A 19,328-nucleotide genomic window follows, 5' to 3' on the forward strand; every position below is an offset into this window, starting at 1 on the left:
GGGGGTAAGATGAACTCTGCGACTGCCCCACCTGCCCCTAGACTGCAGGGGGTGTCCCCCTCAACTCCCCTCTCCAGGCCCGTGGCAGAACCAAGACGGTGCCACCAGTGCAACCTACCTGGACACTTCAAGGCCATGTGCCCTCAGCGTCCCAAGGCCCCGGCTCCGTCCCCGTCCCAAGGGCCGCCCAAGGTGTATTGTGTGGGTGGGGGTGGTGGTAGGTCCCTGGACAGCTTCCAACCTGTCACCGTCGGCCAGTCTGTGACCATAGGACTGCGAGACAGCGCCTCGGAGGTGACTCTGGTGCGGCCTGAGATGGTGTCCCCCCAAGACTTGATCCCTGGAAAAACCCTCGCTGTCTCCGGGATTGGAGGCATTGACCCGGCGCTGCCTGTTGCTGACATTTATGTGGACTGGGGCGCAGGGCGAGGGGTGAGGGAGGTGGGGGTAACTGATCGGATCCCTGCAAACGTGCTACTTGGGACAGATTTGGGGCAAATAACCTCCCAGTTTGGCCCCGCCCCAAAGGCTGAACCTTCAGCCAGTGCTGACATGACTCCTGACAATGTTAATGTGTTATCTATGAATGATGTAAGGGAGGAGGGAGTGAACTCTGATATTTCTGCTTGCACAGACACCATAGACACACACGCAGCTGCAGCTGTGACAGGGGAGGGGGTCAGAGAAAGGTGTGACAATGCCTCTACAAGTAACCAGCCTGTGAGCTGGGATCTGTTGCCCTCTGCAGGGATAAGCAGAGAGCAGGGTGCTGCAGGGGGAGGACCAGTGTGTGGGGTGGGGGCTACCACAGCAAATGTGGGGTCCCCAGAGATTTCACACCGGGGTTCTGTTGCTGCAGGAGGGGAACAGGCAGGTGAGATTGGGGCCGGTCCAGGAGCGGAAGTGCTCCCAGGTAAGATCTCGGTGCAGGGTTCCCCCACAACCGGGGTGTCAGGAAGCCAGGTAGGTCTGCCTGAACCGGCGACTTGGTCAGGAACGGAGGAGGAGCAGGCACGACCCACGGTCGCAGCGGCTGTGGCCGCTGTCACCCGCAGTGGGAGTGCTGGGAGCCAAGGGGCCTCCCGGAGGTCCGATAGCTCTTCCCCTTCTGACCAAGTGGCAGCCGAGTCAGGTGGAGGCCAGGACACAGGTCCCGGGGTACTGACCGAAGATGTGACAGTCTCGTCGATTCTGGCCACATCTGGTCAGGGGTTTCAGGCAGCGTTAGAAGCTGACGACAGCCTGAAAGCTCTAAAGGAGCAGGCGGCACAGCCTCCCTCGGACTCGGACCCGGAGCGAGTGGTCTGGGACCAAGGACGGCTGTACCGGGCCACGGTCCAGCAGGGTTCACCGGAGGCGTGGCCCAGGGACCGACAGTTGGTGGTACCCTATCCGTTCCGGACGGAGTTGTTGCGGATCGCACATGAGATTCCGATGGCCGGACACCTAGGGATCGCTAAGACCAAGGCCAGGTTAAACCAGCATTTCTACTGGCCAAAAATGGGGGCCGATGTGGCTGCCTACTGCCGTTCGTGTGAAACCTGTCAGAGAGTGGGGAAGGCGGGGCCACGCCCCAAAGCCCCACTGGTATCTCTGCCAATCATCGATGAGCCTTTCAGGAGGGTGGCTGTGGATCTGGTCGGCCCGCTGGCCATCCCCAGCAGCTCCGGGAAACGCTTCATACTGACGGTAGTGGACTATGCCACCCGGTACCCAGAAGCAGTGGCCTTGTCGTCCATTCGGGCTGACAAGGTGGCCACCGCATTGCTGGAGATTTTCTCCCGAGTGGGTTTTCCCCAGGAAATGCTCACCGACCGGGGGACCCAATTCATGTCCCAGCTGATGGAGACCCTCTGTAAGCAAGTCCAGGTGCGACATCTGGTGGCCAGCCCGTACCATCCACAGACTAATGGCCTGTGCGAGCGGTTCAATGGCACCTTAAAGCAGATGCTTAAGATGTTGGTCGACTCCCATGGGCGTGACTGGGAGCGGTATCTCCCACACCTGTTATTTGCTTACCGGGAGGTTCCACAGGCCTCAACAGGATTCTCACCGTTTGAGCTCCTGTACGGGCGACGTGTGCGGGGCCCCCTGGCTCTGGTGAAAGAGGCTTGGGAAGGGGATTTGGCCACCCCTGGAGTGTCGGTTATCGAGTATGTCATGCGCTTCCGGGACAAAATGCAGGCCTTGACGCAACTGGTACACGACAATATGGCTCAAGCCCAGGCTGATCAGAAGCGTTGGTTCGACCAGAACGCTTGTGAGAGGACCTACCAAGTGGGTCAAGAGGTGTGGGTACTGGTCCCCGTACCACAGGACAAGCTTCAGGCAGCCTGGGAAGGCCCATACCTCGTGTACCAGCAGCTCAACCCTGTGACGTACCTGGTCACCCTGGACCCTGCCCGTGGAAGGCGGAAGCCCTTCCATGTGAACATGATGAAGGCACATCATGAGCGGGAGGCATGTGCGCTCCCCGTGTGCAACCTGCCCGAGGAGGGAGAAGCGGAAACCCTCTTGGATATGCTAGCCCAGGTTAGGGCAGGCGGATCCATTGAGGATGTGGAGGTTGGCCACCAGCTCTTGGAGGACCAACGGTCCCAGCTGTGGGCCACCCTACACCCCTTCCGGGGGTTGTTTACCAACCAGCCCGGAAGGACTGACTTGGCTGTCCATCACGTGGACACTGGGGATCATCCCCCGATCCGGCGTTCAGCATATCGGGTCTCCCTGGAGGTGCAGCAACACATGCGCCAGGAGATTGACGAGATGCTGGAGCTGGGGGTGATCCAGGCATCCAACAGCGCTTGGGCCTCGCCTGTAGTCCTCGTCCCTAAGAAGGACCGAACCACTCGGTTCTGCGTGGACTACAGGGGGCTCAATGCTGTCACGGTCGCCGATGCGTACCCAATGCCACGCATCGATGACCTGCTCGATCAGTTGGCCGGGGCTCAGTACCTGACCATCATGGACCTGAGCCGGGGATATTGGCAGATCCCCCTGACTCGCAAGGCCAGGGAACGCTCTGCCTTTATTACCCCATTTGGACTGTACGAGTCCACGGTGATGCCATTCGGGATGAGGAATGCCCCTGCCACTTTCCAGCGGATGGTCAACACCCTGCTCAAGGGACTTGAAGGGTACGCGGCCGCGTACCTGGATGACATTGCCGTCTTCAGTCCCACCTGGGAGGACCACCTAGAGCATCTAGCACAGGTGCTCAGGCGGATCCACCGGGCAGGTTTGACCATCAAGCCGGGAAAGTGTCAGCTGGCCATGAGCGAGGTCCAGTACCTCGGTCACCGGGTAGGTGGGGGAACGCTGAAGCCCGAGCCTGAGAAAGTGGAGGCCATCGCATCCTGGCCCACCCCCAGGACCAAGAAGCAGGTGATGTCCTTCTTGGGGACCGCTGGGTACTATAGGAGGTTTGTTCCATGCTATAGTAGCCTGGCAAAGCCCTTGACGGACCTCACCAAGAAGAAGCTGCCCTCTGCAGTCGATTGGACAGTGGACTGCGAGACAGCCTTCCGGGCCCTAAAGGACGCCCTGTCCAGCCCGCCCGTGCTACAGGCAGCCGACTTCACGCGGCCGTTTGTAGTACAGACCGACGCCAGTGACTTCGGCCTCGGTGCGGTGCTCAGCCAGGTGGACTCTGCGAGCCAAGAGCACCCAGTCTTGTACCTGAGCAGGAAGCTGTTACCAAGGGAAGTGGCCTATTCTACAATGGAGAAGGAGTGCCTGGCCATAGTGTGGGCCCTGCAGCGTCTGCAACCCTATCTATACGGGCGCCACTTCATCGTGGAGACGGACCACAATCCCCTCAGCTGGTTGCACACCGTCTCTGGGACGAATGGGCGATTGTTGCGATGGAGCCTTGCGCTCCAGCAATACAACTTCACCATTCGCCACAAAAGGGGCCGTGACCACGGTAACGCAGACGGGCTGTCCCGACAAGGAGAGGTCGCGGACGGGCGCACGGGGGAACACCGGAGTGTGCTGCCCCCTAGCGCCCTCAAAAGGGGGGAGGTGTGAGGAAAATCCGGAGATATGACGATAAATCATGACATTCAAGTCATGTCAGGAAGCCCTCTCCTGGTGTCACTACCCCCTTCCCTTCACACAACTGGTTTAGCAACAAATCCATGGCCATGTCCTGTGATATGGAAATTAGGTGGCTTTAGGACAATGGATACAGGATGACTCCCTGCCGTCACCCTGTAGTAGGAGCTGCTAGCTAGTTAGCAAGGCTATGGAAATAGCCAGACAGAACGACTCCAGTAAAAAATGGTTCATATCTCGCAAGCCATATCTCCGATAAATATGGCAACCATAACAATGGTGTCTCCGCATGTGGACGATGCTGGCACACCCTTTTTATGGAAGTAGGACATTGGGAAACACACCAAACGTGATATCAGCCATATGGGAACTCGTAGACAGGTCATGAGTCCCCTCGTTCTGCAGCTAAATTCATAACTGTCACAATGAGAGCATTGGCGTCCGTCTACGACGCTCCCAGGCACAGTTATGGCCAAAATCCCCTTTTCTGGATAATTCTGATCCATGCAGGGGGAGTGGCAGTGCTTCCCCGTGAGGTCACTAAGGTAGGAGGGGACCTGGATTGCCCAGGTTGATAACCCTACTTCGGCCATTTTCCAGTGTTCTTCTGCTCGGGGGCCTGGTTGGGACAGACCTGTGAGAGAGTTCCTGGAAACCTGGTCTACAGCGCCCCCCTGTGGCCAGACGCACAAGGTAACTGATTGAATTGCATACCTGTTGTAAACCATGCTTTATCTGTAACTGTACTCTGACATAACTGTATATTCTGTAGATTCCCTATTGTATATATTGTAGTTTCTAGTGTGCTTTAGGCGATTAAATTATATAATTAATCCTGGGCTGTTCTGTTATCTCGATCTTGAATCCCACGTCTGTGTGTTCGGCTAATAGTTACCGTAAATCGGTTGGTGGCAGCGAGTTGTGCCAAGGATTATTGTGGGGAGGCCAGTGAGATTCGGGGAGATTTTATATATTCCGCCCGCGGAGGTCGGGGGAATATATACCCTACTCTCACCGGGGACCCTTCAATAATCGGCATAAGTAGTATAGCGGCCTCCTTGCTTATTGTCGGGCAATTCCATAATTGGCCTGACTATAAGAGGGGCGCTAGAGAGCGCGTCACGTGCTCTGTCTGTCGGTCGGGAGGTATAAAGGAGGGGTGACCCCCCACTTGTTACCCCCCGATTGTGACGTACTGGTAGCCAGCGCGGGGGATTTCTGAGTGACCCCCCCGGTGGTTCGTGACAAAAAGCTTATAACCTGAAATTTGCAAAATGTACAGCTACCGCATTTGTAGTTGCCTAAGGCCCCCTTCACACGTCCGTGATACACGTGCGTGTTTGGTCCGTTTCCGTATATACCGGAGACACGGCCAAACGTGCACCAATGTTAATCTATGATTGTGGTCACACGTGCGTTATTTCATTATGTCCGTGTGTGCGTGTCCGTGATCCGTATGTGTTTGCGTTTTGCACGGATGCATGTCCGTTATCTGCACGGAGCACGCACACGTGGACACAATGAAAGTCTATGGGTATGTGCACACACGTTAGTAAACACGTATGCATCTACCTATAGTCCGTGTCCGTTTGGTGTTTTTATTTCTAGTGATGTCGGCTATTCTTTCTATTTCTGTGTATGTCGGTCAATCTCCCTGAGTCCGTCGGTCGGTCTCTCTGTCTCTCTGTCGGTCTCTCTGTCTGTCTGTCCCTCTCTCACAGTCTGTCGGTCAGTTTCCCCCCCTCTCTCATACTCACCGTTCCCCGATCCCCGGCGCTGCACGGCGTTCACACTGCTGCGGCGGCTTTTACTATTTTGAAAAAGCCGGCCGCTCATTAAACAATCTCCTATTCCCTGCTTTCCCCGCCCACCGGCACCTATGATTGGTTACAGTGAGACACACCCCCACACTGAGTGACAGGTGCCTCACTGCACCCAATCACAGCAGCCGGTGGGCGTGTCTATACTGTGCAGTAAAATAAATAAATAAATAATTAAAAAAAACCGGCGTGCGGTCCCCCACAATTTTAATGCCAGCCAGATAAAGCCATACGGCTGAAGGCTGGTATTCTCAGGATGGGGAGCTCCACGTTATGGGGAGCCCCCCGCCCTAACAATATCAGTCAGCAGCCACCCAGAATTGCCGCATACATTATATGCGACAGTTATGGGGCTGTACCCGGCTCTTCCCGATTTGCCCTGGTGCTTTGGCAAATCGGGGTAATAAGGAGTTAATGGCAGCCCATAGCTGCTAATAAGTCCTAGATTAATCATGTCAGGCGTCTATGAGACACCTTCTATGATTAATCTGTAAATTACAGTAAATAAACACACACACCAGAAAAAATCCTTTATTAGAAATAAAAAACACTCACATATACCCTGGTTCACCACTTTAATCAGCCCCAAAAAGCCCTCCATGTCCGGCGTCATCCAGGATGTTCCAGCGTCGCATCCAGCTCTGCTGCATGGAGGTGACCGGAGCTGCAGCAGACACAGCCGCTCCTGTCACCTCCACGCAGCTAATGAAGACAGTCGCGCGATCAGCTGAGCTGTCACTGAGGTTACCCGCTGTTACTGGATCCAGTGACAGCGGGTAACCTCAGTGACAGCTCAGCTGATCGCGCTACTCACCTCATTTGCTGCGTGGAAGTGACCGGAGCGGCGGTGTATTCTGCAGCTCCGGTCACCTCCATGCAGCAGCGCTGGATGCGACGCTGGAGCATCCTGGATTCCGGCGGACATGGAGGGCTTTTTGGGGCTGATTAAAGTGGTGAACCAGGGTATATGTGTGTGTTTTTTATTTCTAATAAAGGATTTTTTTCGGGTGTGTGTGTTTATTTACTGTAATTTACAGATTAATCATGGAAGGTGTCTCGGGGAGACGCCTGACATGATTAATCTAGGATTTAGTGGCAGCTATGGGCTGCTATTAACTCCTTATTACCCCGATTTGCCAAAGCACCAGGGCAAATCGGGAAGAGCCGGGTACAGCCCCAGAACTGTCGCATATAATGTATGCGGCAATTCTGGGCGGCTGCTGACTGATATTGTTAGGGTGGGGGGCTCCCCATAACGTGGAGCTCCCCATCCTGAGAATACCAGCCTTCAGCCGTATGGCTTTATCTGGCTGGCATTAAAATTGTGGGGGACCGCACGCCGTTTTTTTTTAATTATTTATTTATTTATTTTACTGCACAGTATAGACACGCCCACCGGCTGCTCTGATTGGGTGCAGTGAGGCACCTGTCACTCAGTGTGGGGGCGTGTCTCACTGCAACCAATCATAGGCGCCGGTGGGCGGGGAAAGCAGGGAATAGGAGATTGTTTAATGAGTGGCCGGCTTTTTCAAAATAGTAAAAGCCGCCGCAGCAGTGTGAATGCCGTGCAGCGCCGCGCCGGGGATCGAGGAACGGTGAGTATGAGAGAGGGGGGGAAACTTCAGTCACTCGGGGGATTAGCGGTCACCGGTGAATCCTTCACAGGTGACCGCTAATCAGTACTCGACACAGACACAGCCGCGGTATGAGGATAAAGTCGGGTGAAGTTCACCCGAGTTCATTCTCATCGCGCAACTCTGTCTGCTGTCAGCCGACATTTATAAACGACATTGTGCATCACACACACGGACATTCCACACGGACATTCCACGTACACATACACGTTAATTCCACACGCACACACGGACGTTCTACACACAAACACGGCTAGCATACGCAATTCATACAGGTGCCACACGGACCATAAAAACGGACACAAAAACGGGACACGGACCCGAAAAACGGCCCGTAACACACGTGCGTGTTTTTCACGGACGTGTGAAGGGGGCCTAAGGGACAGCATCGATGTAACCATGTCTTTGCTGGTGTAAAGCGTTTTTTTACTAAGATGTCACCTATATTTTTTATAGCTCTGAATATCCTAATTTGCCGGACAATTTGTCCAAGGTAGAAAAGAAGGCGTTAAAGGGAACCTGTAACCTAAAATATGCGTTCTGACCTATCAGCAGACGCATATGTGCCATAATTACACCTCCCTACCCATCCATGTGTTATAAAATTGTATAATATGAAAGTAATAAAAAACGTTTCATTACCTTCATATTTCCTATGTAAATAGAAGGGAATATGGTCACAGGGGCGGCGCCTTGCCCTGCATACTTTCCGTGGTATCACGCCCCTGTGGGCGTGATACCATGGTGTCACATGAGCAACGTCCCCGTCGCTCATGCTATCCTGCGCACGTTTACACATACTATTGCGGCACACTTCTCTTCCGGGTTCTCCTTGTCAGTTTCAGATGCGCACTGCGCATGCGCAGTGCGCGTCTGAAGCCGGCGCGTGAACACCCGGAAACGAAGCCTGCCACAATGCACGCAGGATAGAATGAGCGACGGGGACGTTGCTCATGTGAATCCATGGTATCACGCCCACAGGGGCGTGATACCACAAAAAATATGCAGGGCAAGGCGCCGCCCCTGTGACCATATTCCCTGCTATTTACATACGAAATATGAAGGTAATAAAATGTTTTTTATTACTTTCATATTATACAATTTTATAACACAGGGATGGGTAGGAAGGTGTACTTAGGGCACATATGCGTCTGCTGATAGCTCAGAACGCATATTTTAGGTGACAGGTTCCCTTTAAATAAAATGCAATCATTAAACAATGTAACAATAAGAAAAGCTGATAAAGAAGGGGCGACGGTATTGATGGATACAAAGTACTACATAGAAGAATCTGTACGGCATCTGTACCCCATTGGTACTTTTTACCTAAAATGCCCAAGTCAGAGTCCAGGCCACCAGGACAACCTATTGTTTCAGGGGTGGGCTCTTTAACGGAACCCCTGTCAAAATATCTTGATTGCTTACTAAATCCGTTGCTAAAATCTATTCTCTCTTACGTGCAGGACACGGGAGATCTGGTGAAACAGATTGAAGATTTGGAGTGGCAGCATACATTATGCTGGGCATCTTTAGAAGTCGAAAGTTTATTTACCAGAATACCACAAAAACTAGGGGTAGATACCATAACAGACATGTTGAAAGAAATGGGTAAGAATGCCTCCTTGATTAAGGTTATTGAAGAGGCATTGTCATTTGTACTAACGCATAAGGCGTTCAAATTTGGGCACTCCTGGTACTTACAACACAGCGGAGTAGCAATGGGGACTCTGGTGGCCTGCACTCTGGCTAATCTCTTTTTAGTGCAAGTTGAAGATGAGCTGATTTACAGTCTAGAAAATCCATTTATAAAATACATCAAAAAATACCTGCGTTTTGTGGATGATGTACTTATTATATGGGATGGAGGAGAACAGGATTTTGAGTCAGTTGTCTTATATTTCAATACTAAAAACAAATATAATATGTTGTTTACACATTCTTTTGGGACAGATTGCTTAGAATTCCTAGATGTTAGATTGACAATCCAAAATGGGAGAATTAAACGAGAACTTAGTTACGGATCCTGGTCCATTGGTGTTGCTAACAGCTTAGCCAGTCAAAATCCTAGGAACACTTTGCACCAAACCCACCAGACACGCCAAGGGGGGCCTGAAGGGAAAAGGGCCACCCACATGGGGGTTGGTAGGGGAAAGTGAGGAAGTGACAGAGAAGTGAAACAGGAGTGAAAGGAGTAGGAGGTGGAAGGTGACTCTCCGAGAGTGAGAGGTCACCGGTCCGGAGCAGGGCTCCTGAAGTTTACTAGGTGGCAGACGTTGGTCTGGGCCTGGTAGGAGCTGGAACCCCGGTCGCAGGGGATCGCGTCAAGGGGCACGGACTGCCAAGGAGGGTGGCCGGTGGCCTTGAGCCATCACTGGGCAGGGACCAGGGCACGACGGGGTACGTGGACCCTAGGCCGGGAAGTAGCTTCATGCGTCCTTGTAATTTACCCGACGGTGGTGAAGACTTCAAGATTCATCCCCAACCTGCTATAAAATCAGGGTACTAGCGCACCGATGGGATAGGACTTTCCCAAATACAGTCCAAAGAAATCCTACACGTGAACCTTGAGAGCAAGCTCACTCCGTTAGCCATACGGGTGAGCGGGACCCAAAAAGTTTCAAGCTTGAGGGTCCAACTAGTGAGAAGGTGCCACGGAAAAGGCCACAGGCTAACAGCAACACCAAGGGCACGGATCCACACGTGCTTCCTCCATGCTGCAGCGGTACTCAGAATTCTGGTTTACAAGCTGTCAGAGTTGTTATTCTTGGACTGAGTACGCTGAAAAGCCCCTTTCCCTCTACCCAACGGCACTCCAGTCACCAACACCCAACGGGCCCCAGGGCACAAACCCCCTACCCACGGAGGGGTTAAACATCCGGCTGCTACACCATCACCACCGGGCTCCCCCAACAGGAGCAGTGGTTACGTACATTACCACGCACTGTGGGTGGCGTCACGAACTTACACATCCCCTGTACATACCTATCCCCTCTCTTTTGAATTCGAGTGTCCGCGTGAACCCCTGGATCCGAAGACCCCTCGAGCCACCGCGGCTCCGGATCCGAGCGGCTCGGCCGCTGGCACGGGGGCTGTACAATAACAAATGATCCTAACAAGTTAAGAGAACAGACAATTGATTTAAGACAGAGGTTCCTCGAATGAACGTGGATACCCACTGAAAGCAGTTAATGAGGCACAAACTCAAGCTGAGGAAAAAATGTTATCTTATGGTAAGAATTACAGTATATGAAGGGAAAAAGTAAGAAAAAGATGGAGCGATTTGTCTTCAATTTTAAATATGGCCCTATGGATCAGATAATAAAAACAGTGATTAATAAGAACTGGCGCATTATTGAGAGCAAAAAAGAGCTTATGGAAATAGCTAAAAATAAACCCCTTATCACTTACAGTCAATGTAAAAATATAGGTTATATACGATTCAATGGGTTTTTGTCCAGCACCGTCCAATATTTTTCTTTAATCCACAAAAACTTTCTTAGATAAAATTATATTTTATATGCTATGAGTAAGAGCTCCTAGGAGCTCGAAACACATAAGGACGGATAGACATGTGTTTTTAAAGGACAAAATATTTTTTAAATATGCTCAATAACAAATATAATTTTATCTAAGAAAATTTTTGTGGATTAAAGAAAAATATTGGATGGTGCTGGACAAAAACCCATTGAATCGTATAGAATCTTCATCCAGGAGCCTTCTGCCCGTGCACTGACCACTGAACATGGACTCGTAGTGGGTGAGCTGAATCCTTACTTTTTCTTGTTTATCTATAATGTAAAAATATAGGTGACATCTTAGTAAAAAAACGCTTTACACCAGCAAAGACATGGTTACATCGATGATTACGTTTTCTGTTTTCCTTCAACCTTAAAACTATGAAACATAAATATAATCGTAAACAGTTTTCATCATTGGTTTTGTTATATTTCCCATCAGATGGTCAACTTCAAACTTACTGTGCATCATTGTTTCGTGTACAAATTCATTGTGGGGTTTTTTTACTTCCCTTGGTAGAATTTTTCTGTGCTCGGCTCGGGCAGAAATTTTCCAAGATCTTAAAGTAACCTAAGTAAGATAAGAATCACATGCGGATTTATTTTATATAGACACAGCAGATCTCGATAGCAAAATATTTTGTTGAATAAAAAAACTTAAAGGGGTTGTCTAGTTAAAATAAGTTGTCACCTATCATTCAGGGATCCGCACCAATGGTCAAAATTCAGAATGTTTTACGCAAACTGGGTATTTTTGTTTCCTATAAGATTAAGTTCCCAAGATAAATTTTTTGTGAGTTTTTGATACTACTTATTTTTGCTGTGCAAAAAAATGCAGCATCTTACAGTTCATTTAAAGTGGATGGGATTTCTAAAAATCTAATGCCCACTATGTTTTTTGTTTTTTATTTTACGCAGCATAAACTGACTTGCGATGAGTGTCTGAAATCCACAACATGTCAATTTTTCTTACAAGTACATTTAGTTTTATGTGCGAATTTTCCTTAGAGAGTTGCATTGTATAATAAAAGTAAAAAAATAAAAAACAAATGTTTTTACTACATCACTATGGCAAATATGCATTAAAAACCTCATATAATCCACACATGGATATATCAACAAAGTTTTGGCAATGCCAAATACCATGAATTATTTTAAATAAAGCTGCTTTGATTTAGATATGACACACCAAAAAGAGACAAAAAACACAGCATCAAAAATACAATAAAAACGCACGTAAAAAAACGCTGTCACAACCACACTAAAGAAAATGTAAGTAATCTATTAGGAGCAGAAATACTTAAAATAAAATGTTGCATCAAAAACTCACTAAATACTCAACGTGGGAACGTAGCCTTTCAAAATTGAGCATCAGGGAGAATGCCGAACTGCCACTCCATTCATTGTCCATGTAGTTGCCTAAAAGCTGAGTGCAGCCCTTCAGAGAAAAAATGGAGCAGTGTTTCAGCATGCGCAGTGTCGCTTCATTTTAACAAAGATAAAGGTTTTTTCGTTCTGCAGATCGTTGCAGGTCCCAGAGGTCAGAGCCCCCTGATAACCAAGTTATCATCTCTACAATGGATAGGTGATAAGTAGCAGCAGACCTTTAACTATATGACATGTCCAAGGTCTGATAACTTAAAACAGGGCTGAACCAAATTTGTGCTATTGCATTATGTGAACAGTTTTTGTTTGCTTCTTTGACTATTAGCCCCTTACTGAAATATGATGTACTGTTACATCATATGCCGGCTCTCTCAATTGCAAGCCCGCATCTTCATCGTCAGATGATGGTTGTGATCAGCCACCATCTGCCTTAGCCGAAAGTGAATAGACTTTGACCTTATCATGTGCCTGTGGGGCGGGTTCCTTTTTTCCCCTATATCAATGTATCTCTGTTATGTTTATCGGTGGATTTTCCTGAGGAAGAAGAGGGGATATCTCTTGGAAACGCGTAGAATAAACCATCCCCATTGCTTTTATTATTTGGAGTGATTCTTTGTACAGCAGCGCGGAGTATACCACATTTATCCTGGTTTTTGTATTGTTAGCCGCAAGTGAAGCAGTCAATTTGACAGTGGCATTTAAGACACAACAGCAGGGGAGCATATCATTCAATGTGTCTATCAGCGTGCCTGTGATGTGATCATGGGGTGCCGATAGCTTGCCATGACAGCCAAGGAAGGGGTCTGCTGAAGCCCCCCATGCCTGTCATGGTGGTACTCCTGTAAAAGCCAGCCCGTGGATGGCATTCATAGAAGACCATGATTTTTCCTACATACAGCAATGATGTAGCACTTTTGTACTTATCACAAGCAATCAGATGATCACAGGTTAAAGTTCCCTAAACGGACTAACAAATACAGTGTAAGGTAAATAAAAATATTTTAAAAAAATATAAAAAAATAAAAGTTCAAATCACCCCTTTTTCCACTGTGTTCATAAAAGTCTGTTCGATTAAATTATAATATAAATTAATCCAATCGGTGTAATGGGAAAAAACATGAAAACACCAGAATTGCAGGTTTTAGTCCTAACAATTAAAAAAAAAATGTAATAAGAGGAGAAGAAAAATTGTATCTAACCCAAAGTGACATCAGTAAAATCATCTGATCAGGGAGAAAATACAAGCCCTCACATAGCTCCAAATCCTGAAAATTAAAAATGTTACAACAAAAATTGGAAGATTTTTTAATTTTTTTTAACAAAATTCAGATTTTTTTTCCTTATTCCCCATGTTTAGCCCCAATAAAATAAAAAAGCCTATTCTCACCTCTCGTTCCAGATCTGTTCCAGCTGTGTTGGTTGTGACATCATGAGAACTCCATGACCAATCACCGCTGGCTTCTCTCTCTCTGCCTTTGAATGTATGATAATTGAATAGAAGTGAGAGCTGCGGCTGGCCCCTCACTTCCTGATGATTACTTTTTTTTTTAATGGGGCCAAACATGGAGAATAAGAAGGTGTTGTACAAGTAGTGGACAAGCGCTTTAAATAATTAGGGTATGTGCACACAGCATCATTGGACGCCAGTGCATCCGACAAGTTTTTTCATGTGAAGCCACTTAAGGAAAATGCCGCCAGTCTTAACATTGCTGTGCATTATGTTAATATTATGGGGTGCTTCACACGCTTGAAAAGGATGCCATGTGTACATACCCTTAGGTAACTCTTTTTATGCAAGCTTTATTAAACATGGAACCCACTAGATTCTCTGATTAGATGATGCAATTGTGTATAAATCCAAAGTCAATGCCAGGTGCTCAGAACAACATAGTCTTTTAAAAAGAAATATAAAATGTCAGCATGTATGCAGCATGCTTGCCTGGTAAAATGCTTATTATGGCATTTCTGTACTGATTTCCAGAAAGATTTAGCTACTTAACACTAGAAGTCCCAGAGAGGGGTCATTTAACATTTCTACCTTTGGAACCCAGAGACGGGTCGAATGACCTGAAGGATTTTAGCTAACATTTGACCCTCTTTCAGGACTTCAGGGGGAGCTTGAAATTTCTGGGACTTCCAGTGTTAAAGGGATTTTCCAGGCTTGGATCTCAAATTGGCCGTCACTATGTGTGCCTGCGGTCTCATGAATCCTCTAGCGCACGCAGTGCGCGCTGTGAGGATTCTCCGGTGCTGGTGCCAAGAGCAGGCAGTCATGTGACTGAAATATATTTGATGTTCATAATTCCAGCCACATTCCAACTAGATGAATGCGCTCTTTTAATTCCCTTGTATTGAGTGAGGCACGTCTAGTCGGCATGTAGCCGGGAGTCTGCATATCGCATAGTGCGGTCACATGATCACTCGGTTATGCTACTGGCAATGTCTTTGATGGGAAAACTGAAAAAAAAAAACATAAAAACTGACTAAGGAAATTTGGATATTAAAATGAAACTAACCTCATTCTTTGTGATGACAAGATGGTGAAAATCCTTGCTAGGGGCAGGAGCTTGACTCTGGATTTCATACAAAGTTTCTGGTAGAATGGATGCCATAGTAAATATGTGAAATGTTCCACAAGTTCTGGAGACTTTGAAACTTCTTCTGTGACCTGTACAAAACTACCTCCTCTTTATGTAGTCTGCCAAATCTGTCTTGATTAGAGAGCATCATAGTCTTTGGTTCCACCTGCTGAATGTAAGTGCTAATCTTTTATTCACTAAGCAAACCGGCCTTTGTTTACAGAGTAACCTGCTCAGTTTCTGGCAGGGGGAAACAAGTGTAGCGCCAACCTTTCAATGAGAATCCGCAGGCAGATTAATCCCTACAATGTAACAGCATTTCTGTTAATTGTAAATGGCTCATTATTCTTAGTCACAAAGAATAACAAATCACATAGATACATACTTGCACATAAATGCAAACAGATTTCTGTTTTAGACGGAATTCTACCATATATTGTTAACCACAGATATTACAGGATATCATTTCTGGCTCTTTAATGCAGAGAAATAAAAACAGAATGTATTTTTATAATGGGCATAAAAATATATTTAAATCAATATAGAAATTAATAACTACTATGATTAAAGCCTAAACTTAGCCAAATCAGGGCTGATATGTTTACATTTAGGGCTCGCTCACACAAACGTATAAAACGGAGGTGCAATGCGAGAAGACATTGCATTGCACTCTGACCAATATTATACAATGAGGCAGTAACGCAATAGCTGGAGAGACAAAATCGGTGCAAATCGGGTCTTACCTGGGTGGAGATCGGGTGGGAGATGACATAAGAGTTGCTCACCTGGGATGGTTGTGATAGTCACAACCACTGTAAAGGCATGTAGAAGAGCATTCTCGGCTGCTACAATCCCCATAGCATGGAATATTTGTGATTTTATTTCGAAGAAGGACCTATTGCACTGAAACGCGAAGAAATAAATCACCATATTTTCTGTACTAATTTCCAGAAATCACCATGTTTTCCAAAGAAGTTTCCAGTCTGATAGATCATGCGGCAGCGTGGTGGTTAACCACTTCCCCTACTACTCCCTTTGAACATTCAATGAGGCAGAGCATATCTACGTATTTTTTTTTCAGGTCTAATCAGCATGAGGAAAATATTGTGTATATCAGACGAGACTCACCAATGCAAGTCAATGGGTGCGACAAAAAATTGGACGGCACATGGACCATGCGTGTGGCTTCTAATTTTTGTACACACATATTCAAGGAAAATTAAATAATAGATAAAGGTATAATAAATATATATATAATATATAAAGAATCACAGTGGGAAGATCCATGGTTATTGGGCCCCACCCAGCCTAAAAATAGTAGCCTACAGTCACCCAGAAGTGGCGCATTACATTAGATGCTCCAATTCTGGTGCTCCCCAATTGCCCTGGTGCGGTGGCAATAGTTGTAATATATTTGATTGATGCTAGATGTTAACACCTGCCATCAAGCCCTAGATTAGTATTGAAGAGGTGTCTATGAGAAATGCACACAAATACAGAAAAGTCCTTTATTTAAAATAAAAAATACACATACTCTTTCACCCAAAACACCCTTGCAGGTCCGACATAATCCACAAAGACGTCCCGCGACAATCCTCGGCTCTTCTACATCCAGAAGCCGTGTTTAGTAGCGACATTAGAAAATGTGACCAGTCACTGCAGCCTCCAGAAGACACTGAAGGCAGCGGTGGAGCTACTGCCTGTGAGAAGCAGTGATGTCAGTCAGGTCACTGGAGTTCACAGCCGGGGTCTCCCATGGTACCAACTGTGACCGTAGGTGAACTTGTTGCCAAACTGCTGGACTGTAGGACTGCGTGATATGGTGGCAGAGCAGTTCGGCAGTGAGTTCACCTGCTGTTACAGTTTGTACCATAGAAACCACCAGCTGTGACTGCAGGTGAACTTACTGCTGGACTGCTGGACTGCTCTGCTGCCGTGTCACACAGTCTGACAGTCCGTGAGTCAGTGAGTTCACCTGCGGTCGCAATTAGTACCTTGGGAACCGCCAGCTGTGAACTCCTGGAACCTCCCTGCCAGACTGTTCTGCCGTCGTGTCACAAAATCCGACAGTCTGGCAGTGTAACGCCCATTCCGGCATCTCTGCGCTTTCCTGCCCTCCTGCCCTGGCAGAGACGAAGGCTCTCTCACCTTCCTGGCCACTCAGTGGTGGCTGCCCCATCCCCGGTCCATGCTGCTGCCTCCCAGTGCCTGCACATGATTCACAGGCCTCCTGGGAATGCCCGTAGGATGGGCATGTGGATATGCCTCTTTTCTTAAGGGGCCAGTATGCCCTGACCCGGAAGTGCCTCTCAACTCGGCTTCTGCACCTTCCACTTAGAAGTTCTATGTTGCTATTTCTCAGCTCCTTTGTGCTGCTGTTGCTGCTGTAATTGTGCAGTATGCTGTTGCTGATTTGTTTCTGTGTTTCAGTGCATGACAAGTCCACTACTGCAATTATCCACGCTGGCTGCCTACAATAATATCCACTGCCGCAAGTATCCACACTCTCCACCTACCATGATATCTGCTGCTGCAAGTATTCACACCGGCTGCTACTGCTGCATTCATCCATCCATCTCAGCCAAATCCACGACACTGGCTGCTGCAGTTTCTACAACCAGAGACTGTATTGTATCCATGGCGCCACCATGCCGAGGTACCGTAAGAACCGCAAGATGTGACCGCAGGTGAAGTCACTTTGCATAATTTGGCCATTAATCGATAGTAAGCCTTTGCAGACTGTTAGACTGCACGACACAGCGGCAGAGCAGTTGAGCAATGAGTTAATCTGCACTCACAGCTGACGTTTGTCATGGTACCAACTGTGACCACAGGTGAACTCACTGACTGCTCTGCCACCGTGTAACACAGTCCAGCAGCAAGTTCATCTATATTTCACAGTTGGTATGGTGGACTGACGTCACAGCTTATAGCTTCTCACAGTCGATGGCTCCCCCGCTGTCCTCTGTGTGTTTTGTGGTATTCTATGCCTGATGAAGAGACCTGAGTAGTCTTCAAAGCTTGCTATTTGTTATTATTTTTCAGTTAGCCATTAAAAGGTAAAAACTGACACACTGACTAACCATTGATGGAAATTGGATCCTAAACACTGATGAAATAAGTTTGATGTTTTTACATACAAGAAAAATCAATGAGGTTTGAATAAAAGGTTGTAGGGAGAAAGCTGTCAATCATCTGCTGGAGGGTGAGATGGAAGCCAAGTACTCTTGAATAGGATGATCAAGCACTGAATGTGTGCTGCAGCTCATAAAGTGTGTTTTCATAAAATAAATTGTAAGAAATGCATCAAATGATACAGCGCTAAGATCAGGGTCTCTTATCATTATTTAATGATTATTTGTCAGCATGATTTAGCTCTTCATAATCTCGCCCCCACCACAGAGTATCAGCTTTCTGCCTATGCAAAGTGTACTCAGAAAGATGTCAATCAGTGGTGTGGGAAGGGTTATTCAGAGTTTGGAATTCAGAAACCTGGTAAAGCAGCAGCACATATAACAGTGATTTTATAAAGAAAAATACAATACGCAGCCTAATAAGTGATACATCACTGGAATCACAGTCTCTGCGCCTATATCAGACTGGCCCACCAGGGAGCTGGAGAAACTGTCAGTGGGCCCCACACCTCACCGGCACTGACAAACAATGTAAAAGGCCATTTACATGCTGCGACATCGCTAACGATATATCGTCGGGGTCACGGTGTTTGTGACGCACATCTGGCGCCGTTAGCGACATCGCAGCGTGTGACAGGCAGGAGCAACATTAAACGATCGCAAAATAGACAAAAAACGTTGGTATATGAGAGGTTGTTCATTTACCAAAAATCGTTGTCTCGTACGTAGCGAGGTTGCTCCTCGTTCTTGCGGCGTCACACATCTCTATGTGTGACACAGCAGGAGCGACGATCATCTCCTTACCTCCGTCCACCGGCAATGAGGAAGGAAGGAGGTGGGCGGGATGTTACGTCCCGCTCATCTCCGCCCCTCCTCTGCTATTGGACGGCCGTTTTGTGACGTTGCTGTGACACCGAACGCACCTCCCCCTTGAAGGAGGGATTGTTCGGCGGGCATAGCGACATCGCAGAACAGGTATGTGCGTGTGACGCTGCCGTAGCGATGATGTTTGCTACGGTAGTGATCACCACATATCGCACCAACGACGGGGTGGGTGCTAACGCTTGCGACATCACTAGCAATCGCTAGCGATGTCGCAGCATGTAAAGTGTGAAGCCCCACAGGTGTTGTGTCGGTGCATTACCTTCAGGAACTCCACATGGAGGAACAGTCTGGTCACAGGTAGGGAACCTTCTTTTAGGAT

The 19,328-nt window shown here is 47.9% G+C and overlaps 1 protein-coding gene across 2 annotated transcripts in view; it reads right to left on the bottom strand.

Moving 5' to 3' along the window:
- The window catches only part of LOC142291703 (F-box only protein 36-like), a 68,534-nt gene extending 52,578 nt beyond the window's left edge, over window positions 1-15,956 (bottom strand). The window contains exons 1-2 of one of the 2 annotated variants that reach the window (XM_075336425.1): window positions 14,928-15,023; window positions 11,488-11,596 (exon numbers count right to left, since the gene is read on the bottom strand). In XM_075336425.1, coding sequence (XP_075192540.1) covers window positions 11,488-11,596; window positions 14,928-15,023 — 205 coding nt within the window. Of the gene's footprint in view, window positions 1-11,487; window positions 11,597-14,927; window positions 15,024-15,775 lie in introns of those variants that run through there. The other variant, XM_075336427.1, reaches the window with a different exon arrangement.
- Between the last annotated feature and the right edge of the window lie 3,372 nt (window positions 15,957-19,328).

Source organism: Anomaloglossus baeobatrachus, chromosome 2 (genome assembly GCF_048569485.1).
Source record: "Anomaloglossus baeobatrachus isolate aAnoBae1 chromosome 2, aAnoBae1.hap1, whole genome shotgun sequence".
Taxonomy (NCBI): Eukaryota; Metazoa; Chordata; class Amphibia; order Anura; family Aromobatidae; genus Anomaloglossus; species Anomaloglossus baeobatrachus.